Raw genomic sequence first — 26,115 nt, 5'->3', positions numbered from 1 at the left:
GAGGAGCGGTACTGATGGAGGGGTAGTACTGAGGGAGCGTCACACTGTGGGAGGGGCAGTACTGAGGGAACACCACAGTGTGGGATGGATGGTACTGAGTGAGGGTCACACTGAGGGAGGGGCAGTACTGTGGCCCCTCAGGGGATTGCATGTGTCGTGGACAGTACAAACACGATTCTTATTTGAAATGTTGCCTGTTGTGTTAACGGATGTAGCGTTGCGTGTGTGTTTCGTTAGTATTAGTTTGCATTCTCTACTGTAGTTCTGTCGTTGCTTAGTTTCTTCTTTTCTGTATTAGATGTCGTGTATTGACACTGGTTGTCTTTTTGTAGTGCTTTTAGCGAATAAATGTTTATATTAAAAAAAAGTGCAGTACTGTGGGAGGGGCAGTACTGAGGGAGTCATGTTTGAAGCTGCTAGATTGCAAAGTTAGGTGCAACATTTAAATGCAGAAGGTGGAAAGCATTTGTTACTGAGGACCAGGCAGCACTGAAGGAAAGTCCCAGGATTTCCCTCACTGGGACTTCGGGAATTCACCTCCAACTTTCTGGGGTTTGATCCAAAGCATGACATGCTTATAAACTGCAGGAAGATGAGAGAAAATGTTCTACAACAGGGGCCAGTGTTACAGTTCCTGGGCAGCTGAAAGGACGTGATCACCCAAGCGGACTAAAGCTGGTGACACAATGAGGGTGAGAACTGGAACAGTCAGGTTAAGGTTTACAAATCAGGAGGGATGGAGACTGACACATCCCTCCAGTACTGCCCATAGCTCAGTGGGTATAACTCAGGCCCAGAGTATCAGTGGATGTAAATCAGGGTCAGTGAGTGTAACTCAAGCCTAGAGTATCAATGGGTATAACAGGGTCAGAGTATCAGTGGGTATAACTCAGGGTCAGAGTATCAGTAGGTATAACTCAGGCCCAGAGCATCAGTGGGTATGACTCAGGCCCAGAGTATCAGTGGGTATAACTCAGGCTCAGGGTATCAGTGGGTATAACAGGCCCAAAGCATCAGTGGGTATAACTCAGGCCCAGATTATCAGTGGGTATAACTCAGGCCCAGGGTATCAGTGGGTATAACTCAGGCCCAGAGCATCAGTGGGTATAACTCAGGCCCAGAGTATCAGTGGGTATAACTCAGGCCCAGAGTATCAGTGGGTATAACTCAGGCCCAGGGTATCAGTGGGTATAACTCAGGCCCAGGGTATCAGTAGGTATAACTCAGGCCCAGGGTATGTGGGTATAACTCAGGCCCAGAGTATCAGTGGATATAACTCAGGCCCAGGGTATCAGTGGGTATAACTCAGGCCCAGGACATCAGTGGGTAAACGACTGTGTGCGTTCACTCTCTCTATGCCTCTCATGATTTTATGCCCCTCTATAAGATCCTCCTTCAGTCCCCTGTGGCATAACTCAGGCCCAGAGGATCGGTATTAGTTTTGCCAAATACCTTCATGGTGTGTCCTCTGGTTATTGCTCCTACCCCAGCCTCTCCTTGACTTTGAACACCTCTCTGTCCCATCACCAGCTCCCCCAATGTCTGCAATTACTGAAAACCCCGTCCCAAGTGAACAGTACGAAGGAAGGTCAGAACCCACAGTAAACTTTAATGTCGACAACTGTGACACAGGAACCTTTTACATTCAAAGGCCAGGAATTAATCCCTGCCTCTCCGTATAATTCACAATCTTCTCCAATCCATTAGAATTCTTTGACTGAATATTTTTTACAGCAACTGACATGTTTTATAGGTCAGTCTTCCTGGCTCCTGGAACACGTGGGAGTGGGAGCTGACCAAAAGAGAAATGATACCAAAGACAATCGATACAAATATTGCTTTAGAAAGCAGTTAACAAATACTCTGTTAAAACATCTAGGTATCCAGTTTAAATGCTTAATAGCACTGAGGATAAGCAGCACCCATTTGAGAGGTTTACTTATTATCAAGGAGGAATGAAAGTTAAGATGCATTTTTCATTAGGCAGAAAGGTTCACTGCAGTTGATGAGGCACCCAGGCAGAGGTATGAGGTTACATTGGGGCAAGGTCGGCAACAGACTCTACCTGAAGACACAGCTCTCTCCCTCTGTGACATCGGCTCCAGGCAAGTGGGAGAGTGAGGATAATGAGCTGCTAAAGTGTTGACTGGTTTAACTGGAGCCAAACTCTTGCAGAGTTGCTCAGATCCTTCCTGAGGGGGCTGTGGGCAGAGGCAGTCAGCTGATAGCTATTGGGGGGTGAATCACTGGCCGTTCCCAATCACTTTCCGTAACTGGCTCCAAAAATGCTGTGGGAACTGACAAATTAGTTTCTGCTTTTGTTGGACTTTCCATGACACTCTGAAGCAAGCTAGGTGGCATCCAGTGTGTGCCAACATGTCAGGAAGTGAACAAATTGTAGAGTACAAGCCAGAGTTTTTCCTGGAACATTTTTCAGGGTCAGCTCTGGATGAGTCACTGAGATGACTACACTCACTCACCCACAGGTGAGGATATCTCCATGCCTGGCTCCAAGGGGAGCATAGGGAGTAGGTTGCCAGTTATAGCCATGGTGATAGTGTGGGTAGCGACGGGGAGGTGAGGATTAGCTGACAGCATCCGAGTGTGTTTGCTCAGGAGGGAGCTGCCCAGATGTTTACATAAAACATCATATCTCCTTTGGAATCTGAGACAGTTGTTCCAAAATGGGTGCAGGAGGAGGCGGAGGCTATTCAGCCCATCGAACATGTTCCTACCATTCAGCTGGAGCGCACCTGATCTGCTCCACAACTCTGGGTGATCTCTGAGGGAGGATAGTGAAGGTTTGGGGCCCTCTTGTCGACACCACCCCCCCTCCGTTGCTCTGGGGATGAGAGCCGTGCTCCCCGTACCTGACTCTCGTGCACCCAAAGACCAACGACGCCCGGTAGCCACTTCCGGAGCCCAGCATTTGCCAACCACCACCCACTGGAAGAGGCAGGCACCATGGGTCAGAACACGAGTGAGTTCCATGGTCAAGTTCGGTCAGCCAACATCTCCTGGGGATCAGTTGGAGATGGAGGATGATCCAACCCTCTCCAGCCACATCACCAGGCAGTCAGGGGTGACCCCCGAATTCCACAATCCCATCCCAGAGAGCAGCGATCCCCTCCCCACATCACTCCCCCTTTGGCTTGACCCGATTGGACAGGGTGCTGAGGAGGAAGGGGGAGGAGCCAGGAGCCAGGGCCAGGAGAGCAATGAAGGAGGAGATGATGAGGAGGTTGAGGAACACGGCAGCCACCATCACGCCCAGGGTTCCACCCAGCGAGGGGAGTGGTGTGTTGGCCAGTAGCCAGGCCCGACGGCAGCCCATGTCGCTGATGATGGCCTCCAGCTGGAAGTGTGTGCCGGCCACTGCACTGATGTGGAACAGCTGGTGACTGTGACCTGCAGGGAAGGCAGATGTAGATCAGCCGAGAGCTGTCCCCTCGGTGATGCAACAGTCGGTTACATGGCAACAGGAACTGGCCATTCGGCCTCTCGGCCTGTGCCACAGGAACAGGAAGAGCCCACTCAGCCCCTGAAACTGTTGCAAGGGATCAGGAGGATCCCATTCACAGTTCCTGGGACATCTGAGTGTGGCCCAGGGCTTCCAGTGGTGAAAGGACTTGGTGTGTGGTCACTGTTGTCACCCACACATATAAAGAGAGCTCCCTCCGGCCCTACACCCTTCCCTGTCACTGTAACCCCATCCAGCACCTATACCCCTCCTTGTCTCTGTAACCCCCTCTGGCCCTTAAACCCCTCCCTGTCTCTGTAAACCCCTCCCTCCCCTACATCCCTCCCTGTTTCTGTAACCCCTCCAGCCCCTACACCCCTCCCTCACTCTGTAACAGCAGCCCCTACACCCTGTCTCTGTAACCCCCTCTGGCCCCTACACCCCTTCCTCTGTAACCCCCTCCCCTTCAGTAACCCCCTCAGGCCCCTACATCCCTCCCTCTCTCTGTAACCCCTATGTCTCAGAAACGTAAGTGCCCCTCCGCGCTCTCCCTGATGTTTCTCCCCGCTGTGCCTTCAGCTGCCTGATTCCTGAGCTCTGGAACTCCCTCGCCATTGATCCCTGCCGTTGTCTCATTGGCTGCCTGTCGGTTATGTCCTGAGGTGGTGAGGTGACTGGCTTTGACCGGTCAAGCTGCTTGTGAAGCTTGCAATGTTTGTCTGTGTCACCCTGTGAACGGAAGTGACTGGGACGAGGGTTACTCTGACTGGAGGTAATCTGGGCAGCTCTGTTACACGACCCACTGCCCACACAGAGCTGCGAAGCCTGGTCTCCCCTGTCCGCACAGCCCACTGCATGGAGGTGAGTGAGAACAGTGTAGTGGACAGTTGGTGATTACTGATAGAGGTCACAGGAGGGGTGGGGGGGGCACCTTGTCAGAATGACACGGCACTGGTGAGTCTACACTGTACACTGTTTGGGCCCTAAACTGAGTGAAGGGCAGACTGTTCCTGGAGTGGGTGAAGGGTGAGCTGTTGGATTAGTCCCTGGGATGAGGGAGGTGCCCCTGAGCAGACCTGAGGAAAGGTGACCATGGCTCACTGGAGTTCAGAACAATGTGAGGATGGTTCCAGAAGCTGCTCCTAGTGCTCGGGACACGGTCTCGGGACAAGGGATCAGCCGGGACAGAGGTCCTGGGACATTATCTCCCAGTGACTCAGGATCAATCCCGAACTCCGGTGCTGTCTGTGTGGAGTTTGCACGTTCTCCCTGTGACTGGGTGGGATTCCCCCGGGTGCTCCAGTTCCCTCCCACATCCCACGTCCCAATGGCATGCGGGTTGGTGGGTTCGTTAGCCTCTAGTGTTGGGGCGAGGGGTAGAATCCGGGGGGAGTTGGTGGGAATGTGGGGAAAATAAGAATGGGATCTGTGTGGGATTGGGGTAAAATGGTTGGAGTGGACTCAGTGAGCAGAGGGAGAGAGATGTTTGGACACGTGGGGGGGGAAGCGGGTGAGGGGTTTGGGAGGGAGGTTGGAAGAGCAGTCTGAAGGGAATGTCTCCCACCCGGGATCTATCCCAGATCTGCACACACACCACAGCCAGCCGCAGCCCAGTTCCCATTCCCACTCCTCCCTCTGTTCCCAGACACTCACCGATATAATCGAACCAGCCAGGAGCCAGGCGTTCCGGCAGGTGAGAGGCGAAGAGGAAGCAGGTGAGGAAGGCAAACAGCAGGTGGCAGTAGTGGGTGGGCACGGAGGCGTTGTGGCTGCAGTCTTCACCCCAACAGAGGAAGAGCTGTGGTAGGATAGAGGAGAGGGACAGAGGGGTGAGCCCTCTTCTCCAGCATCCCCCACCCCCACCCCCTTCCCAGCAGGGTCAAACCTCTCAGGGGGGTCCTACCGTAGAATCGTACCACATGGAAACAGGCCCTTCGGCCCATCAACGAGGCTGACCCTCAACCAGCCATTTACACCAATCTACCCAAGACCAGTTCACTCCACCCACACTCCCACCAACTCCCCCCAGATCCTACCCCTCCTCCACACAATGGGGGCAATTCACCCACCGACCCTGCATGTCGTTGGGATGTGGGAGGGAACTGGAGCATCTGTGGGAAACCCACCCGGTCACAGAGAGAGCGTGCAAACTCCACACAGACAGCGCTGGAGGTTGGGATCGAACCCTGGTCTCTGGAGTTGTGAGGAAGCAGCTGTACCCGCTGGGCCACTGGACCACTCCTTACTGCTCACCAAATATATCTTAATATTCTATTATTATCTTAGACTATTAAAGTAAGTTTGCCACTGAATTCACAAAGTTTTAGGGGAGCACAGAACACGGGACCTCAGTGGGTCCCGGTGAGGTTTGGGAAGTGTGGGGTCCCAGTGAGGTTTGGGGGAATGTGGGTCCCAGTGAGGTTTGGGAAGTGTGGGGTCCCGGTGAGGTTTGGGAGAGTGTGGGGTCCCAGTGAGGTTTTGAATGTGGGTCCCGGTGAGGTTTTGGGGAGTGTGCGGTCCCGGTGAGGTTTGAAGTGTGGGTCCTGCTTAGGTTTGGGGGAGTGTGGGGTCCCGGTGAGGTTTGGGGAGTGTGGGGTCCCGGTGAGGTTTGGGGAGTGTGGTTTCCGATGAGGTTTGGGAGTGTGCGGTCCCGGTGAGGCTTGAAGTATTGGTCCCAGTGCAACTTGGGGGTGTGGGGTCCCAGTGAGATTTGGGGAGTGTGGGTCCCGGTGAGGTTTTAAGGAGTGTGAGTCCCAGTGAGGTTTGGGGAGTGTGGGTCCCGGTGAGGTTTGTGGGAGTGTGGGTCCCAGTGAGGTTTGGAGTGTGGGTCCCGGTGAGGTTTGGGGAATGTTGGTCCCAGTGAGGCTTGGGGTGTGGGTCCCGGTGAGGTTTGTGGGAGTGTGGGTCCCGGTGAGGTTTTAAGGAGTGTGAGTCCCGGTGAGGTTTGGGGAATGTTGGTCCCAGTGAGGCTTGGAGTGTTGGTCCCGGTGAGGTTTGGGGTGTTGGTCCCGGTGAGGTTTGGGGAGTGTGGGGTCCCGGTCCTGGGGAGGTCAGGAGGGAGAGGAAAGGGACAAAGGGGGAGCAGGTTACTAGATGTTGGAGAATTCAGTGACCATGCTGTCAGGGTGTAGACTGCCCAGAGGGAATGTGAGGGGCTGTTCCTCTGGTTTGTGTTGGGCCTCTCCCTAGCAGTGGAGGAGGCCTAGGACAGACAGATCGGTGTGGGAGTGGGGAGGGGGATTAAAGTGGTTGGAGCCGGGAGCTCCAGACAGCCATGGAGGACAGAACGCAGGCACTCGGAGAAGAAGTCGACCGGCCTGCACTTGGTCTCACTGATGGTTCTGAATGAACATAGGGAGAATTCTCAGAGCTTTACTGTGCCACCTCTCACCTCACTGGTTCACCCGGTGACTCGGTGTGACACAGAGCTAATACTGAGACCCAGTGCACCAGCCACTCCCTCCCACCCCCCACACATTGGGAGTGTACGTGTTCACCTCCCCTCTGACCAGTGGCCGTTGTGTGTGGGTGCCCAACCCCTGCACCCACTGACGTCCTCTTACCCTGTGGAAGAGCGGCACGTTGTCGAACAGGAAGGGGTAGGTGAAGGCTGTTAACCGCAACGTTTTACTGAGCCTGGGCTGCTCAATCTCCAGGAATCTGCGACACAAACATACTCAAGTCAACTTTAACCAGGGAGTCAGTGCAAGGGAGGGTGATCTGGCTGACAAGGTCTGGGTCCCAGTCGTGGACCAGACACCTGAGCACAGGTATTGAGGACGACACCTACACCCACATCCTGTGAGCGAGGACCACAGACCTTCACAGGGTCTTGCTTCCCGCTGGCCAATGACTGACAGAAGCAGGATGCCGGAGCGTGGCGACTTTGCACGATGCAGATCTACTCGTTCCCTCTGTTGTAATCGTTCTGGTCTTGTAGATCTAAATTCTATGGCCACACTTTATTCTGCGTTCTGTTATTGCTCTCCCCTTGTGCTACCTCGATGATCTGTGTGGGCAGCATGCAAAACAAAGTTTTTCACCGTACAATCGACCTATTTCACAGCATCGCACGGTAACTGGGCCTACCTGGAGTAGCAAGAGAGTGTTGTGCAAACCAGCGTGTTAAATGCAGCGACAGGGACGAAGCAGGAATGGAGAGCATTGTTAATCCAACGGTCAGCCATTACATAGGCCCGGTAAGTGATGGCACATCCTGTGACACAGAGAGAAGGGCGTTGGCAGGGAGCAGGGCCACGTCCAGTCAGAGGGCACATCAGAGGGCAAACATCAGTCAACACCAAACACAGTAAGGACAACAAGAGAGGGAGGTGGAGGAAGGGAGGGGGTAGGGGAGATGGAGGAGGGGGAGGAGGGTGAGGGGTAGGGGAGAGCGAGGAGAGGGAGGGGTAGGGGGAGGAGCAGGAGGGGGTAGGGGAGAGGGAGGAGGGGAGGAGGGGAGTGGGAGGGGTAGGGGAGAGGGAGGAGGGGGAGGACGGGGAGGGGGAGAAGGCAGGAGGAGGGGGTGGAGGGGGAGGGGAGGAGGAGGAGGGAGAAGGGGAAGGGGAGAGAGGAGAGGGAGAGGGAGAGCAGGAGAGGAGCACAGTGTAAGGGAGGGATTCCACATAGCTTGGCAACCAGGGAACACACATACCCACATCTTTGCTTCGAAATAAAATGATCTTTCAAAGCAGTTTAGCCATGGGATATTGTCAGAATAGGCCAGGGTGGGGGCTGCATCTGCTGCCCCCACCACTGAACTGGGCAGCACACTGGGCACTGAAGAAGGTGCAGCTGCCTCACAGTTCCAAAGACCCAGGTTCAATCCCAACCTCTGGCGCTGTCTGTGTGGAGTTTGCAAGTTCTCCCTGTGACTGCGTGGGTTTCCCTGCCAGATGTTCCAGTTTCCTCCTACATCCCAAAGACAGGCAGGGTCGGTGGGTTAATTGGGTGCTGTAAATTGCCCCCAGCGTGTGGGTGAGGGGTAGAATCTGGGGGAGATGATGGGAGTGTGGGGGGGATAAAATGGGATTCGCGTAGGGTTGAGGTAAATAGGTACTCTGTCCGCATAGACTCAGCGGGCTACAGGGCCTGTTTGTGCTGTGTGACTCTGAGTCCCCTCAACGGGGCAAAGTCAATGTGGAATGCCAGCAGAGAGGGCTGCTGGAGTGCTGAGGCTGTAACTCACAGAACAGAAAAGAACAGATTGTGCTCAAACTTTGAGTAATAATCTCTTGTTTGTCACTTTACTGAAGGCTTCTGAAAACCCAAATGCACATCAACTGTTTGTCCTCTTGGTCCCTGAGTGCTACATCCTCAGATTTCCCTGTCGTAAGGCCATGCTGACTGTCCAATCCGATTATTATTTTCCAAATAAAGTTACTAATTCCTTCCTAAAAGATTCCAGAATCAATCCACACAAAGCACTTGTGACAAGTGGACATCATTACAAGATAAGGGTCAGGCAATTAAATCTGAGTGCATGGAGATGTCTTCTCTCTGAGGAAGGTGCATCTGGAATCCTCTGCCTCGATGGTGGTGGAGGTCGGATCATAACAAACACTTAAAGTAAATATTTGGAAGATCGAAGAATTGAGGATTGTAGGGAACTGGAGCTGAGGCTGGTGTAGGTTAGCCATGATCAGATTGAATGGTTGGGTAGACTAGAGGGGCCAAATGGCCAACTCCAGCTCCTGTTCCCTTGTGATGTTTTGTGCCTGAGTCGGGCTGACTGGTCTACACTTCCCTGTTCTTTCCCTCGCTCCTTTCTCAAATACGGAATTACATTTCTCCAGTCAGTGCAAATCATTCAAAAGTATCTATGGAATATTGAAGATGAAAGTTAGTGCATCTAACATCACCATAGCAACATCATTCAAACCCCTAAGGTACGGGTCATCAGGTCTTTGGGATTTATTGCCTTTCAGTCCCGTTAATGTTTGCAATACTAGTTTATCACCACTGCTACTTTCCTTAAACTCCTCATTTACTCCTGATCTGAGGCGTTCACTGTTTACAGGGTAACGTACAATGCACGATGGGTAAACATACCTGACTTTTCTTTCCAACGTCTCTGTACCCCGACAGAGGAGAAGTTGGAAAAACAATACTGTTCATGAAACATTCTTCTGGTTTGACTTGTGAATGTTCCAAAGCATGAAAACCCCATCCTGTGAGGGTTACTTAGTGGGAAGCACGAGTAACCTGCAGGCTGCTAATTTATTCAGCCCTGTGCTCAATAACAACGCTGTGAATTGGGCCTTTATTGACCGAGACAATGTCTCTGTCTCTCTCACCAGTCAGACCCCTGAAACAGAAAGGCACGCGGGCAGCTGGGAAGGAACTTTCAGCTCACACTTGGTGGTGGAGTCAGGGTGAGCCAGAGAGTGTAGAATTAATATAGATAGAGAGAGAGAGAGAGAGAGAGAGCGAGAGTGAGAGAGAGAGAGAGAGAGAGAGAGAGAGAGAGAGAGGGGGAAGGGCAGGAGGGCACAGAGAGGGGGGAGACAGGGAGAGAGAAGAGTGGAGAAGGGGAGAGAGAGAAAGAGGGGTGGGGAGAGAGTGCAAGAGGGAGGGAAAGAGATGGAAAGAGCAGAGGGAGGGAGAGGGGGTGGAAGGAAGGAGAGAGGGGAGCGGGAGAGAGAGGGAAAGTTGGAAGAGGGGAGGGAACGTGAGAAATGGAGTGGGGAGAGTTCAGAGTTCAGAGGGCAGAGGGCAGTGGGGGGAGGGAGAATGAGTGAGAATTCTGATATCTGTGCCGTGATCTTCTCCCAAACAGGTTCCCTTGAATAAAAACGTTCTCATTTTCTGACCGACCCCCACCCACCCCCCACACATGACCTCATCCCTCCCAGTCTCTGTCACTTCCAGTGTCCCCACCCCACCTCTGGCTCCACACCCCTCCCGACCTCTGAAAATGAGTGGGTGACAAGAGAGAGCCGTTGGGGCCTGAGGAGGTTACAGATATACAGAAGGGCGCAGGGACATAAGAAGATAAGAGACAGGAGCAAGAGTAGATCTGTCAGCCCCTGGAGCTCCGCCATTCAGTGAGATCATGGCTGACTCGCTCTCCGATTTCCTCAACTCCCCTGTCCTTAAGTGTCTGTCAGACTAGTTTCAAATAAAAACAGTAAGTGCAGCATCTGTGGAGAGAGAAACAGTTAATGTATCATCCCCGAGGCCATTCATCAGACTGAGCTGTGTTGATGGACAGAGGGACCTTGGGGTTCAAGTCTGTCGTCCCTGAAAGTGGCAACACAAGAGAAGAAGAGAAAGGGAGGGAGGAAGGGAGAAAAAATGGGGGGGGAGAAGGGTGAGAGAAAGGGGAGGGGGAAATGGGAGGGAAGAGAGAGCGAGGGGTAGGGAAGAGGGCAAACAGAATGCTTGCCTTCATAGGTCGGGGAATAGAATATAATAGTTGGGACATTATGTTGCAACTTTACATAACCCTGGTTAGACCACACTTAGAGTATTATGTGCAGTTCTGGCCGCAACACTGCAGGAAGGATGTGGTTGCATTCCAGAGGGTGCGGAGGTGATTCACCATGACGTATCTCGTTTGGAGGACTTTAGTTCTGGGGAGAAATTGGACAGACTGGGCTTGTTTTCCCTGGAGCGATGGAGGCTGAGGGGTGACCTGATAGGGGTGTTGATAGTCAGAATCTTTTCCCCATGGTAGGGGTGTCAACAACAAGAGGGCACAGGTTCAAGGTGAGAGGAAAAAAGTTTAAAGGGGCTCGGAGGGGAAAGTTTATTTTCACAGAGTGCGTGCCAGCTGGAACTCACTGCCAGAGGAGGTGGTACGGTCTGACACAATTACTATCGCATCGAGACAGACATTTCACTAGGTCTATGTTCCTAACGCTGGAAAAAGGGATTAGTGCCATTGGGTGAAAAGGTCAGCATGGAGGTTGTGGGCTGAAGGGCCTGTTCCTGAGCTGTATGACTCTGTGACTCTCTGACTGAGGAAGAGAGGTCTTGTATATATTCAATGTCTTTGCCTCCACAGCAGGAAGCGAATTCAAAAACACCTACTGCATGGACACAGGCCCTTTGGTCCACTGAGTCCATGCTAGCTGACACCTACCCAATTACACTCAGCCCTGTTTTACGTTCTCCCCACATTCCCATCAATTCACCCCAAATTCCACCACTGACACACACACTGGGGGGCAATTTACAGTGGCCAATTAACCAAACAACTCACACCTCCTTGGGATCGAACCCGGGTCTCTGGTGCTGCAAGGCAGCAGCTCTGCTGGCTGTGCCACTATGCCTGTCTCGTATCTGCCCGCTGACATAGCCCAGTAAAACACTCTGATCCAAGGCAATAAATGCCGACAGGTTCCTGGCCTCGTTGATGATCTCCCAGGCTATGACAGTCCCCGGTACAGAGGCTGATGGACACGGACATACCCAAGCTGTACAGGCTGAGTGCCCCATAGTCGAAGAAGTAGCAGATGTGTCGTGCGTGAGCGGACATGGTGCTGAAGGTGTGGGCACAGCTGGAGGTGAAAGGGTAGAGGCAGCTGAAGAACATGTAGACAAAGAGTGGCCAGGCATACGCCTCATTGTAGAAGTCCACAGAGTGCCAGAGGACGAGCAGCCGCCACAGAAAGTACCTGCGTGAGACAAGGGTCAGAAGTCAGTGTGAGCTGGCAGGACGAGGACGGAGGATCTGCCGAGCACACAGTCCCGAGGCACAAACTATCTGTAAATACTCTGCTGGTCAGTCAGTGTCTGTGGGGAAGGAGCAAGCCGGCACTTCATCCTCTGGGAATGGCTTCACTGTTTGCCTCATCAACACTGTGGGATCAAGCTGTGCCTTCCAATGTAGAGCTACCCACAACCCTGTGGTTTCTGCTCCATGCCAGTCTCACCCCATTGCCCCCTCCTTCCATTCCTCCCCACTTCTGTGTTCCCCCAACTTTCATTCAATCTCTGCTCTCCAACTCAATAGTCACCTCACTATTGGCAACTGCCTTGTCTGTGCACAGGAAGACTTTCTTCCATGAATTTTATCTTGGAAAATTGATTCAAAATACTCTCCGTTGTTTGCAGTTCCATTGAGGACTTTGGTCCTTCCAGTCTCTGTAACCTCCTCCGACCCCTGTAACTTCCTCCGACCCCTGTAACCTCCTCCACCTTCCCTATTCTCTGCCCTCCCTCCAGTTCCAGCCTCTCGACCATCTCCGGCTCCCACTGCTTCATCACTGACTGCCATATCTGGATCCCAAGTTCTGGACTCCTCTGCTGAAGGCTCTGCCTTTCTTTCCTATTTTAAACACCCTTAAAGCTGACCTATTTGATGAGGCTTTTGATCCTCTGCCCCAATATCTCCTCCTGCCGCTGTGTCACATGCCTCAGACTGAGGTGAGGCCCTTGGAATGTTTTACATTATGCGCACCATGTAAGTTCTATTTGTAACTGTATCCCATTTGATTAGTGTGGTGTAGGCATTAACCCTGCAGCCTGTCTTTAATCGTTCCTTTCAGGAGCAGTACTCCCAGTACCATTGCACGGAAGAGAGGAATTCAGGGCTTAGCGACAAGTTCTGTCTGTCGGTGTGAGTGAAACCACTGGCACTGCTCACCGGCATAAGTGTGGGCGAGGAGGCATCCCTGTACTCAGTGATCATGGGGAAAAGGCTCTGGTAAAGACCACCAAGGCACCCCTTCACCATAGAACATAGAACATTGCAGCACAGTACAGGCCCTTCAACCCACAATGTTGTGCCGACATTTTACGCTGCTCTAAGATCTATCTAACCCTTCCCTCCCACATAAGCCCTCCATTTCTCTATCATTCATGTGTCTATCTAAGAGTTTCTTAAATGTCTTTAATGTATCTACTCCCACAACATCTGCTGGCAGTGCATTCCATGCACCCACCACTCCCTGTGTAAAAAACTTACCCCTGACATCCCCCTTATACCTTCCTCCAATCACCTGAAAATTATGTCCACTCATGTTAAGCAGATAACAGTGGCAGCTAATGACAGGTTATCAACCTGAAACATTAACCCTTGGTTTATCTCTCCAGATGCTGCCTGACCTGCTAAGTATTTTCATCATTATCTGTTTCTGTCTCTGATTTGCAGCACCTACAGCCTTCTGGTATTTCAGTGTAACCAGCCCTTTGTTGGCGAAACCAGGGGCCATTCTCAAATACTCAGAAACAGGATCTAAAGGCTGATTGGCCCCTGAAGACTGCGGCAATATTCAGCAAGGTTAGGGCTGATCCAACATTGACCCAACAGTTTCCTACTCTCTCCTTTTGGGATTCAAGTGTTTGTCATCTCCATCCTGTGTATAATCCACAGTTGTAACCCTGGAAGAAAGTCCCCTCATCTTTGTCGTCTATAAACCCCTCAATCTGTGCCTCCTAAAAGAACATAGAACAGTTCAGGCCCTTTGACCCATGATGTTGTGCCGACCAATATAAACCTACTCTATGATCAGCCTAACCCTTCACTCCAACACAGCCCATAACCCTCCATTTTTCTTGCATCCATGTGCCTATCTAAGAGTCTTTTAGATGTTCCTATTATATCAGCCTCTATCACCACCCTGGCAGTGTGTTCCAGGCACCCATCACTCTGTGTAAATAAACCTACTGACATCTCCCCTAAACTTTCCTCCATTCACCTTGAACAGATGTCCTCTGGTATTGGCCATTGCCACACTGGGGAAAAGGTGCTGGCTCTCCACTGTATCTATGCCCCTCATTATCTTATAAACTTCTATCAAGTCGCCTCTCATCCTGCGTAGCTCCAAAGAGAAAAGCCCGAGCTCACTCAACCTTTCCTCATAAGACATGTCGTCTAATCCAGGCAGCATCCTAGTAAATCTCCTCTGCATCCTCTCTAAAGCCTACACATCCTTCCAAAATGAGGCGACCAGAAATGAACAAGATACTCTAAGTTATAGAGCTGCAACATTACCTCGCGACTCTTGAACTCAATCCCTCAACTAATGAAGGCCAGCACACTGTATGACTTCTTAACCACCTATCAACTTGCAAGGCAACTTTGTGAGATCTATAGACTTGGACCCCAAAATCCGTCTGTTCCTCCACATTGCTAAGAATCCTGCTATTAAACTTGTACTCCAACTTCAAGTTCAATCTTCCAAAGTGTATCACTTCACACTTTTCCAGATTGAACTCCATCTGCCACTTCTCCACCCAACCCTGCATCCTGCCTATATCCTGTTGTAACTTATGACAGCCTTCTACACTATCCACAACACCTCCAACCTTAGTGCTATCTGCAAACTTACTAACCCATCCTAGTTCCCAATATCCCCACGTCTCCACCCTGTCCACTGCCCTTGGAACTTGACATATTTCAATAAGATCATCTCTTGTTCTTCTGTACTCCACTGAGTACAGGCCCAACCTGCTTGGCCTTTTCTCCAACCTCACCTCCTTCGTCCCAGGAACCTTCCCTGTATCACCTTCAATCCAAGCACATGCTTCCTTGGAGATGGAGACCAAAGCTGTACGCAGCAGTCCAGGCAGCAAGCTGTACAGTTGCATCAGAACTTCCTTGCTTTTATACTCATTCCCCTTGAAATAAAGGATGACATTCCAGGAGGCTAAAGAAATTCAGCATGTCCCCTTTGACTCTCACCAACTTTTATCGATGCACCATAGAAAGCATCCTCTCTGGATGTATCACGGCTTGGTATGGCAACTGCACTGCCCAGAACCACAAGAAACTGCAGAGAGTTGTGGACACAGCCCAGCACATCACGGAAAACAGCCTCCCCTCCTTGGACTCTTCACCTCTCTTTACCTCTTTACCGCTTGCTGCCTTAGCGAAGCAGCCAGCATAATCAAAGACCTCACCCAACCAGGTCATTCTCCCTTCTCTCCTCTTCCATCAGGGAGAAGATACAGGAGCCTGAGGGCATGTACCACCAGGTTTAAGGACAGCTTCTACCCCACTGTGATAAGACTATTGAATGGTTCCTTTATACGATGAGATGGACTCTGACCTCACGATCTACCTTGTTGTGACCTTGCACCTTTCTCTGTAACTGTGACACTTTACTCTGTAGTTATTATTTTTACTTGTACTACCTCAATGCACTTTGTACTAACTCAATTATGTAGCTGCACTGTGTAATGAATTGACCTGTATGAATGGTATGCAAGAGAAGTTTTTCACTATACCTCAGTACAAGTGACAATAATAAACCAATACCAATACCAGTTACCATTCCTGATTATTGCTGTACCTAAATCTGCACATTTTGTCCAGGTCTCACTCAAGTTAAATAACAATTTGCTTTTCATTCTTCCTTCCAGAGTGGAGAAGCTGACACTATCCCACATTATACCCCATTCTTACCCATTCACATCCCACCTGTGCAGGCACATTGGATGCTCCCCACAACATGCTAACCGACTTACCTTAGGTGGGGATGAGAAGGGAGGGAGAGAACTTGTGAACACTAGCACAGAGCAGAGGGGCCAAAGAGCCTCTTTGCTGTTGCTGCCTGTGACATAGGTCACCGTGAATGAGCAGATTGGCTCTTCTCCGCCACCACGTTAAGCTACAACACGTACCATGTGGGGAGGAAGTGGGTCCAGATGTTGAGCGTCTCATTGGTCATTTGGAAGGTGCTAATGAGGCAGTCCCTGGCTGAGCTTTGGGGGTTACGGTAGCCGGACACAATCCCATCCTCACGGAAAACCTGGGGTGGTGGAGGAGGAGGGGAGGGGGTGGGGGTGGGTGCAGAGAACATAAAATTAAGGCAGATCAGCATTTCCCCAGCACTCCTCAGTCTGGGAAGCCCCAAAGCCCCCCCAGCCCAGGAAATATGATAACCTGGGATTGGCCAATTTATGCGCAGAAAGATGCCACTGATAAACATGTGACCACACGTTTGTGCTATCGTGACGTTTGAAGGATAAATATTGGGCCCAAAGCTCTGGGTAAACACCAACAATACTGACCGTGTGCTCAATCCTTCCCCCGAGAGTGTCGATGGGACATGGGTTTGAAACTTAATTCAGAACATCACATCTCTAATGGTGTGGTGTTCTCTCCCTGCCCTTCCCACAGTGCTGTGCTTCCTCAGTACTGCCCCTCCCACAGTGTGGTGCTCCCCCCTCACTCTCCATCCCATAGTGCGGAGCTCCCTTAGTACTGCCCCTCCCTCAGTGTGACAGTCCCTCCTCACTTCCCCTCCCGTAGTGAAGTGCTCCCTCAGCACTTCTCCTCCCACAGTGTGATGCTCCCTCAGCACTGTCCCTCCCACAGTGTGACTCTCCCTCAGTACTGCCCCTTCCACAATGTGTTGCACCAGGCCTATGAGCTCAGGTCTCTGGAGTGGGAATGTCACGCCTTCCCAGTGCAGCATTCTCTGAGTGTGGGTTTTGGGGAGGAATGGGGTGATTTTATTATCATTTAAAAAAGTAGTTTAATTTAAATTTACAGTTAATGTGTCTTAACCTTGTAATGTTAAACTGTGGAGATAAATGGTAATCAAATAAACTAAGTCTGTCAGGCAATTGTCAACCAGTTTGTTGAGCTCAAATGAGACAAAGTGATTAATACCAGAGTTTGTAACTTTGTGGTCCCAACTTCCCTAAGTCCATTTTAACCCTGACCTATCCTTTTATTATGTTCCAAGTGCCTTCTTTCCACTTGCTTAATATTAAATTCTAACATTTCCCCCAGTATAACGTTAGGTGAACTGCCGATAGTTCCCTTTTGTGTTTCTCCCTCCTTTCCTAAATAGTGAAGTGTATTTGCAACATTCCAATCCACAGTATCCTTTTTAAATTACCTCAGAATCAGTTTGTTTGGCCCAAATGGTATATGAATGGTAATTATGCTGCAAATGACCATCCTGCCCCCCTACTACAGCTTAACCCCAATAGTTCAAGGTCGAGGCCTGAACCCTCAGAGTGGGATGAACTCACGACCTTCTGACTGAAGGTTGGTCAGTGAGATGTGGCAGACACAGACCATTGGAATGTGCTAAGAATCTAGAATTTTTTGTGGTGACTGATTTCTTTTTTTATGTTGTTATTCAAAACAAATGTTTCTCAGAAATGTTCTGGTGAATGTGTGTGTGTGTGTGTGTGTGTCTTTTTATCTTTGTGTGTGTGTGTGTGTGTGCGTGTGTGTGTCTGTCTGTCTGTCTTTGTGTGTGTGTGTGTGTGTGTGTGTCTATCTGTGTGTGTGTGTGTGTGTGTGTGTGTGTTTGTAAGGGAAGGAGGGACAGATAAACAGACTGACTGACTGACTTACTTTGGAATCCTGCTTTGCTGAGACACCAAATGGTCGGAGCCGGATTCTAAACTGTGACTTGCCAACAATGAATGGAGAATATTGAAAAAAACAACTTAGCCGTTGAAGAAGAAGGAAAAATATAACCAAACACATGATGACAGGTTTGGCAGGGGAAATAAATTGAATGCACAAGATTGTTTCGAAGTCCTACAACACAGAAACAGGCCCTTCAGCCTACAATATCCAGTACCCATCTACACTGGTCCCATTTACCAGCACTTGGTCTGTAACCCTCCCTGCCTTGCAGATTTAAGTCCTTGTCTTGATGCTACTTTGTTTGATACATTGACATAAAGAATGGCCAGCGTGTAAGGTTGAATTAACTCTGTGTTTGGGATATTTCGAGCAGATACCCATAACCTTGGACTTACTCTGGGAACTTGGTGATTGCTTAACAGGTGGGGCAACTTAACAGTTAACATCTTGGAGACCTGTGCCCATAGACAGAGACTGTGCCGGAGGATCAATGTGGCTGTCAGGTGCCCCCCTCACCTTCTCTTCCTCAGCTCCATTGTTAACCTGCAAGATTCACATTGGAGGTGGGTTAGAACAAAGAGTCAGACCTCGAAGTCCCAAACAGCAAAACAGGCTGCACACACAGTGGCTCCAACCTGCTGAAACACCCGTCACAGCAGCAGTATCAGGATATGGCATCAAACAACATTAGATGTCAGGACAGACAGAGAGACAGACAGACAGGCAAATGGACAGACAGATGGACAGAGAAAGAGAGAGAGGGATAGAGTGAGTGAGAGAGAGACAGAGAGAGGGACAGAGAAAGAGAGAGGGAGTGATGGAGAGAGACAAAGAGAGAGAGAGAAACAGACAGACAGAGAGAGATAGACAGAGACGGAAAGAGAGATGGAGAGAGAGAGAGACAGAAAGAGAGCGCGATGGAGAGACAGACAGAGAGAGAGTCAGACAGACAGAAATAGAGGAAGTAAAGTGCAGGGAGGGAATTCCAGAGCTTGGGGCCCAAGCAGCTGAAGGCACAGCCACGTGTGGTGTCTTGATGAAATGTGACAATGTTGCCCTTGTACAGAAGCCTCCTCCCACCCTGTAGTTACCCTTGATCATGTCACCTTGCCCTTCCATTCCCTTCTGCTGCATGTTTCAGCTCCCTCATCTTTCAGTGCCTGATCTTCACTCTCTGCCACAGCCCACGTTCCCAGACCCTCTAGGAAAAAGCCTCTGGGAAATCTTTTCTCGGGCCTGTTGTGGTTGTACTCACTCACAAGTGGAAACAATTTCTCAGCATCTCTCCCCGTGCACTTTGTGATTTGAACCATCTCCAGTGAATCTTCCCTGAGTCTGCTGTGGTTCAGGGAAAAGCACACTCAACAGTTTCAGCCCACCTGTTCCTGCAGATCTTCTCCCCACCTCCCCCAACATCCATGTCACAAGAAGCATGGACACTGACAGAGAGTCCTGCATGTCCAGAGTACCTTTCACCTCCCCTTCATTGTACCCCGTGTTCACAAGCAAACCTCCCTTTGAAGTACAGTCATTGCTATACTGTGGGAGACTCAGCAGCCCACCGCACACAGAAAGATCCCACAATGGCAATGCCAGCATCAGCTTCAGTGACGCTGATTGGCGGACAAGTATTGGGAAGCGGTGGGAGAGGATGTCCTTCCCCTTCCCCCGTTATTACCGGGAGACCTCGCATTCGGATGACCAGGCAGGAGAGTTCCGGCTTCAGGTCTCATCTGGAAGATGTCGCCGCTGACAGCGCGGCATCTCCTCCGGCAGTGGTGTCACCCTCAGGTGTCCACGGCCCTGGGCTCCCTCAATACGGCGCTCCCGTCTGACTGCGGCGCTCCCTCAGGACTGCCTCCTGAACACTCTGATATTGGGGAGCTCCCTCAGATTCCTCCGTGCGGCGCTCCCTCAGGACTGCCTCTCTGATTGCGGCGCTCCCTCAGTAATATCCCTCTGACTGCAGCGCTCCCTCAGGAATATACCTCTGCGGCGCTCCCTCAGGACTGCCTCCTGAACACTCTGATATTGGGGAGCTCCCTCAAATTCCTCCGTGCGGCGCTCCCTCAGGACTGCCTCTCTGATTGCGGCGCTCCCTCAGTAATATCCCTCTGACTGCAGCGCTCCTTCAGGAATATACCTCTGCGGCGCTCCCTCAGGACAGCCTTCTGACACTGCGGCGCTCCCTCTGTACGCGCTGGGAATGTCTCTGATAGTGCCCCAGCGACTACGTGTGTTATATCTGAATATTTTAATGCCATTGAACACAGTGGTGTTGCCTACAGCTCACCGCGGTCTGCGTTTATCGCTGGCAAGGCCAATAGTTACTGCCTGTCCCTGATTTATTGGGACCGAGCGGCCTTCCGGCTAATTTCAGAGGGCATTTGAGCGCCAGCAGCCCCTCTGGGTCCGGAGTGACAAACAGACCACATCAAGCGAGGATGGTAAATCCATTCCCGATCCCTAGGTCGACCAACTGGGTTCTATTCCATGGATACTATTTTTTTAAATGTCCAGATTTATTTAATTCGCTGAATTTAAATTCCGCACTTCCCGCTTTGGGATTCGAATTCGCGTCTCCGGGGCACCAGCTGGGCCTGGGGGACGTCAGTGCAGCAATGGAACAGCTCTGGTCGCGGATCACCGACTCGGCTTTATCAGATCATCTGGATCATCCCTCAGATCGCCCCCCACCCCCGCCCCCACCCCCGCCACGCCCCCTGTGACAGACCTCAACCATCCCCTCCCCTCATACCTCCTGACGTTTGTCACAACAAGATCTTCATCTCCTCCAGCGGGCCAAAGTTTGAAAGTAGCAGATGCCAATAGCGAAGTCCTGACTGAATATATTAAGTATATTTTGGGAGTCGTTTCGCAACGAAACAGGACATATTGTACCCGCACAATCGGTGTCTTTCTCGTGTAGGCAGTTACAGCCCGTTCGCGGTTAGACGTTTCCATTTAGTTGCACACTTCAGTGTAGCGGTTTGGAAAGGGCTCAGTAGGGACTCACCAGTCTGTAGAACGGGGAGTCGCCCCCTCCTATTCCGGACTGATTTGCCCGCGGGGATCCCGGCGTTTCATTCTGCCTGCGGAGACTGGCTTTCCGGATCAAAGTGGGCAATACCTTCGCTCGCCGAGCTCTCTCTCAGACTCCTTCACAAACTCTCTCTCTCTCTCTCTCTCTCTCTCTCTCTCTCTCTGTCACTGGAAATCAGTCGCCGCCTTCTGGAAGCGGGCTGATTGGAGGAAAGGCAAAGACGGGGCCCCTTGTTTTCCGAGAAGCAGCCAGAGGAGGAAGCTGCCGTTTAAAGGAGCAGTGTCCTCCCTTCTCCAGCCCGGCGGCTGCACATTGCAGCATCATCTGTCGCTGCCTCATGGGACAACGAACACCCCCTTCAAAATCCGGTGGCCAACATTGTAAAGTGTCTCTCCACTCTGTACAAATCCCAGCCCTATTTAAAGGCACGGCGTTGTCACCCCGGAAAACTCCCCCTTCCATTTAGAGGGGCAGGGTCCTCTTCCAGCCCACCCCTCACACTCTGCAGGATGTCCTGTCACTAATTGAAGGGACACCACCAATCCCCAGCAATCTGGCCACCAAGACAGTGAAGAGAGATTCGGAGCAACACATAAGATGCTGGAGGAACTCAGCAGGTCAGGCAACATCTGTGGAAGGAGATGGACAGTCGACCTTTCGGGTGACACCCCTCATCTGTGTCTCCAACTGAAGAGAGATTGTCCCCAGAATATACAACCCCGCAGCGTTTCCCGCACTAACATCACAGATCCTTCTGGTGAAGAAGCAGGAATTGTTTCCAGAGGCAGAGTCCCTGTAACCAGGGATTCAAAAGAAGTGGCACAGGAGAGAGCAGGAAGTGAAGGACGGAGCTTTGTGCAGGAGGCCGTTGTGATCAGGAACCCAACGCTGTGGAAACATGTTCAATAAATAGAACATAGAACAATACAGCACAGGAACAGGCCCTTCGGCCCACAATATCTGCGCCTAACACGATGCCGAATTAAACTAATTATCTTCTGCCTACAGATGACCCATATCCAAAGTCAAAGTCAAAAGTCGAGTTTATTGTCAGATGCACAAGTGCATGTGTGCATAGGTGCAATGAAAAACATACTTGCAGCAGCATCACAGGCACACAGCATCAGATAAGCAGTATTCACAAGAGAAACATAAATTAAACATAAATTTTACACTATTTTTACAAGTAAAACACAATTAGAACAAAAAAAGTCCATTTTAGTTCAGAGTGATCAGAGTTGTCATTGTTTTGCTGAACTGTAGTGATTAGGGTTGTACCGATTGGTTGAAGAACAGAATGGTTGAAGGGAAGTAGCTGTTCCTGAACCTGGCGGTGTGGGACTTCAGGCTTCTGTACCTCCTGCCCCATGGTAGCTGTGAGAAGATGGCATAGTCCGGATGGTGGGGATCTTTGATGATGGATGTTGCCTTCTTGAGGCAGCGCCGCCTGTAGATACAACGGAAGGCAGGGAGGGATGTGCTCGTGATGTATTGGGCACCCAACAGTCCTTTCAGGTGAGACCGAGATTTATTTGCAACTCCCTTAATATCATCTACTGCATTCGGTGCTCCAAGTGTGGCCTCTTCCTCATTGTGAGACCAAACACAGACTATGTGACCATTTTGCAGAACACCTATGCTCCGTCCGTAACCGCGATCTGCGTCTCCTCGTTGCCAGTCACTTCAACTCCCCCTCCTACACGGTCACTGATATGTCAGTCCTCGGCCTCCTCTACCTCCAGGAGAATTCCAAGCGCAAATTGGAGGAATAGCACCTCATTTTCCGTCTTGGAACCTTGCAGCCTAACGGCATGAACGTTGAATTCTCCCACTTTAAGTAATCCCCCCCCCCCCCCACCACCACCACCACCACCACACCCACCACCAACCATGCCTCTTCTTCCCTTTCCTAGCCTATCTCTCTTTTTTCTACCTCTTATTTTCCTTTCTATCCTTACCTTTGACCCATCCCCAGTGGATCTGCTCTCCCCTCCTGCCCCGCACCTGCCTATCACTACCTCTAACCTGCATCTACCTATGACCACCTTGTGCCCCCCCCACCTCCCTTCTTTTGTCCATCTGTCACTCCTTTGCTTTTCCCTCCTGTACACTGGGCTTCCCTTTTTCCTATCTTCAGCCCTGAAGAAGGGTCCTGACCTGAAATGTTGACCGCCTGCTTTTCTCCACGGATGTTGTCTGGCCTGCTGAGTTCCTCCAGCATCATCGTGTTTTTCATCATGCATTGGACAGATTCCACTACTCTTCAGCGTCTTGCGTTCCTGAACATTCACATATTCATGTGTCTATCTAACAGCCTCGCACCTGCTTCCACGGTCAACACCTCACTAGGCCATTCCAGGCACCCACCACTCTCTGTGTGAAAAACATCTCCTTTAAACTTCCCCCCTCTCACCTTAAATGTATGTCCTCTAGTGGTTGACATTTCAACCCTGGGAAAAAAAGATTCTCACTGTGTACCATATCTATGGCTCTCATAATCTTACAAAATTCTACCAGGTCTCCCCTCAGCCCCCGCCGCTCCAGAGAAAACAACCCAAGTTTGTCCAACCTCTCCTTTAGCTCATACCCTCTAATCCATGGTATGGGGGCTGCCAGAACTGCACACACTCCAAATGCGGCCTAACCAAAATTTTCTACAGCTGCAACATGACTTCCTGACCGATGTACTCAATGACCAACCATTCTTTACCACCCGATGTACGTGCGTGACCACTTTCAGAAAGTTATGGACGTGGACACCAAGATCCCCCTGTTCATCAATACTGTTAAGGATTTTGCCATTAACTGTATACTTTCCCCTTACATTGGCCCTCCCAAAGTGTAACACCTTAAACTCGTTCTGATTAAACTCCATCTGCCATTTCTCCACCCATATCTGTAACTGATCTATATTCTGCTGTATCCTCTGACAGCTCTCTACACTGTCCACAACACCATCAATCTTTGTGTCTTCGGCAAACTTACTAACCCAACCATCTACATTTTCATCCAGGTCCTTCATTTTTCACAAACAACAGAGGTCCCAGCATCAATCCCTGAGGTACACCACTGGTCACAGACCTCTAGTCAGAAAAGGGGACCTGATACTATTACCCTCTGTCTTCTGTGGGCAAGCTATTTCTGAATCTAATCTTCTATTCGCCGTGATCCCGTGCATTCTAACCTTCTGGATCAGCCTTCGATGAGGGACCTTGTCAAATGCCTCACTATAAACCGTGTAGACATCATTCACTGCCTTCATCAATCACCTTGGTCACTTCCTGAAAAAACTCAATCAAGTTAATAAAACACGACTTGCCCTGCACAAAGTCATGCTGATTGTCGCTAATCAGGCCATGGTTTTCCCAAATTCTATCCCTAACAATCCTCTCTAATAGCTTCCCTACAACTGACGTAAAGCTTATCGGCCTATAATTTCAAAAGGAAACTTCATAAGTACTCAACAGGCAAAACATTGCTCTAGGGAAGGAGCTGGAGAGTGCAAAGGTCTTCCATAGAAACGGCACAGGATGGCTCTATCTGCGCTGTATCATCCGGTGAGCGAGTCTCTGCCCCAAAGATAGCAGCCGGTCTAGTCTAGAAGCCTTCACAGACAGGTCTGCAGCCTATGTAAGATATTGGAGAGGGAGCGGGTGCGAGGGATGAGGTGGGGGTCAAAGGTTTGACAAAGCGGTTGGCTGTATTTATCCAGGGTTTAGGATGGGAAGTTTTCAATCCTAAACAAACAATATTTCAGGGTGACATGCACGCGCGCCAGGGCTGATTCTGGAGATCGTGTCCCGTGTATGCATTACCGAATTCACAGTTCGGAAGATGAGAGGCTCCTGTCCACGTCGATCTCTCGCTCCAACAGCAAAATACAAACTGCTGGAGGAACTCAGCGGGTCAGGCAGCATCTGGGGGTGGGGGGGGGGGCGGTGGTGGTGGGGAAGTGCACAGTCGGCGTTTCGGGTCGGCACCCTTCATCTGGACATGCCGACTGTCCATTTCCCCCCACAGATGCTGCCTGACTCCAGCGTTTTGTTTTTTGTTTGTTCCAGATTCCAGCATCTGCAGTCTCCTGTGCTCGAGATCCGAGGTCAGCATTTCAGGCCCTGGTCCACACGACTCCCTTTCCAATCCGAGGTCGAGAGGATAGGCTGCAGCCCGAGTGAGAGTCCAGAGTCCCGGGTTACTCTCATGTTCCAGTACAACGAATGAGAAAAGGGTTAACCTATGTTAACAAAACAGATGGACGTGGCAAGAATGGTTCAATGGGCAATATAACTGTGATTGGAGAGTGGTGAATGGAGGCCATGAGCCTTCACGCCACCGTAATATGGTCATGTGATTGTTTCTAAATTTTACTTTATTTCACTGCCACACTTGGCAACGATAAAAGCGAAAATAGTATTAAATTCAGTCCTTTTCCGTATATAGGACAACTTGGTCAGGATTTGTTAATGTGATGTCTCATTAAAACACTGTCGTTATAGTTATATATGTGTGTGTGTGTGTGTGTGTGTGTGTGTGTGTGTGTGTGTGTGTGTGTGTGTGTGTGTTTGTTCACCAAGATAATAGAACCAAATCAGTGCAACAAAACAATCAACAAAACAGAATTGGTTCATTATTGTCACATGTGCCGAGGTACAGTGAAAGCCTTTGTTTTGCATGCCATCTGTACAGATCATTTCGTCACATCAGTGCATCGAAGCATTTGACCCTGTTGATCACCGGCTGCGTCCTCCATTCCAGCCTCCTCCCACCACCCTCGTTAACATTGTACGTTATCCCTTCCTCCTTAATCTGAATATCCAGCTTCTCTTAAACTTAAGTTTCTCCACAAATGCTCAGACCGAATCTCCAGTGAAAGAGCGGCGCACTGCCCACCGTGCCGTCTTCAGGCGATATTAAACTGAAGCCCGCTTGCCCATTCCCACTCATTAAATCACTCCATGATCACTCCACTGAAGAAGAGAAGACAGTTCCTTCGCGTTCTTGGAGCCAATATCGATCCATCAAGACCGGTCACCATCACATCACCGGGTTGTGGAAGCTTGCTGTGTACAAATTGGTCGGTGCCTTCTCAATGTTACAACATTGAATCGCCGCTTTGTATCCCCGCTTTGGATACTTTTTTTTTGGGGGGGGGCGTCCTACCAGGGGAAAGCCGCAGTGACCAGCTCTGTGGCACTGAGCCTGGTTGTGTGGCGCAGAAGGGAAGGGGGGAGAATAAGAGGGCGGCAGTGGTAGGGGATTCCAAAGTAAGGGGGGGGGGCAGAAAGGAGAAACTGTGAACGTGAAAGAGACTCCCGGATGGTATGTTGC

The 26,115-nt window shown here is 50.6% G+C and overlaps 1 protein-coding gene across 4 annotated transcripts; it reads right to left on the bottom strand.

Moving 5' to 3' along the window:
• Positions 1 to 1,589: 1,589 nt before the first annotated feature.
• paqr6 (progestin and adipoQ receptor family member VI) lies at positions 1,590 to 21,035 on the bottom strand. Of its 4 annotated transcripts, XM_052045749.1 has the most exons (9): positions 20,761 to 21,031; positions 20,503 to 20,587; positions 18,140 to 18,287; positions 16,034 to 16,161; positions 11,876 to 12,081; positions 7,550 to 7,676; positions 7,024 to 7,120; positions 5,114 to 5,258; positions 1,590 to 3,408 (listed from the first exon to the last, which is right to left on the bottom strand). In XM_052045749.1, the coding sequence occupies exons 3-9, from the start codon at positions 18,188 to 18,190 to the stop codon at positions 3,137 to 3,139; spliced, it is 1,026 nt and encodes a 341-aa protein (XP_051901709.1). In that variant the 5' UTR covers positions 18,191 to 18,287; positions 20,503 to 20,587; positions 20,761 to 21,031; the 3' UTR covers positions 1,590 to 3,136. The 4 variants fall into 4 exon arrangements, with proteins under 4 accessions (XP_051901709.1, XP_051901710.1, XP_051901708.1 ...); XM_052045750.1 differs by lacking the exon at positions 20,503 to 20,587 and having other exon boundaries at positions 18,261 to 18,287; positions 20,761 to 21,035; XM_052045748.1 differs by lacking the exon at positions 20,503 to 20,587 and having other exon boundaries at positions 20,761 to 21,028.
• Positions 21,036 to 26,115: the final 5,080 nt, after the last annotated feature.

The sequence above is a fragment of the Pristis pectinata genome, chromosome 40 (genome assembly GCF_009764475.1).
Source record: "Pristis pectinata isolate sPriPec2 chromosome 40, sPriPec2.1.pri, whole genome shotgun sequence".
Lineage (NCBI taxonomy): Eukaryota > Metazoa > Chordata > Chondrichthyes > Rhinopristiformes > Pristidae > Pristis > Pristis pectinata.
The sequence above is the reverse complement of the archived record's forward strand: the minus strand, read 5'-3'. Positions and strand labels throughout refer to the sequence as shown.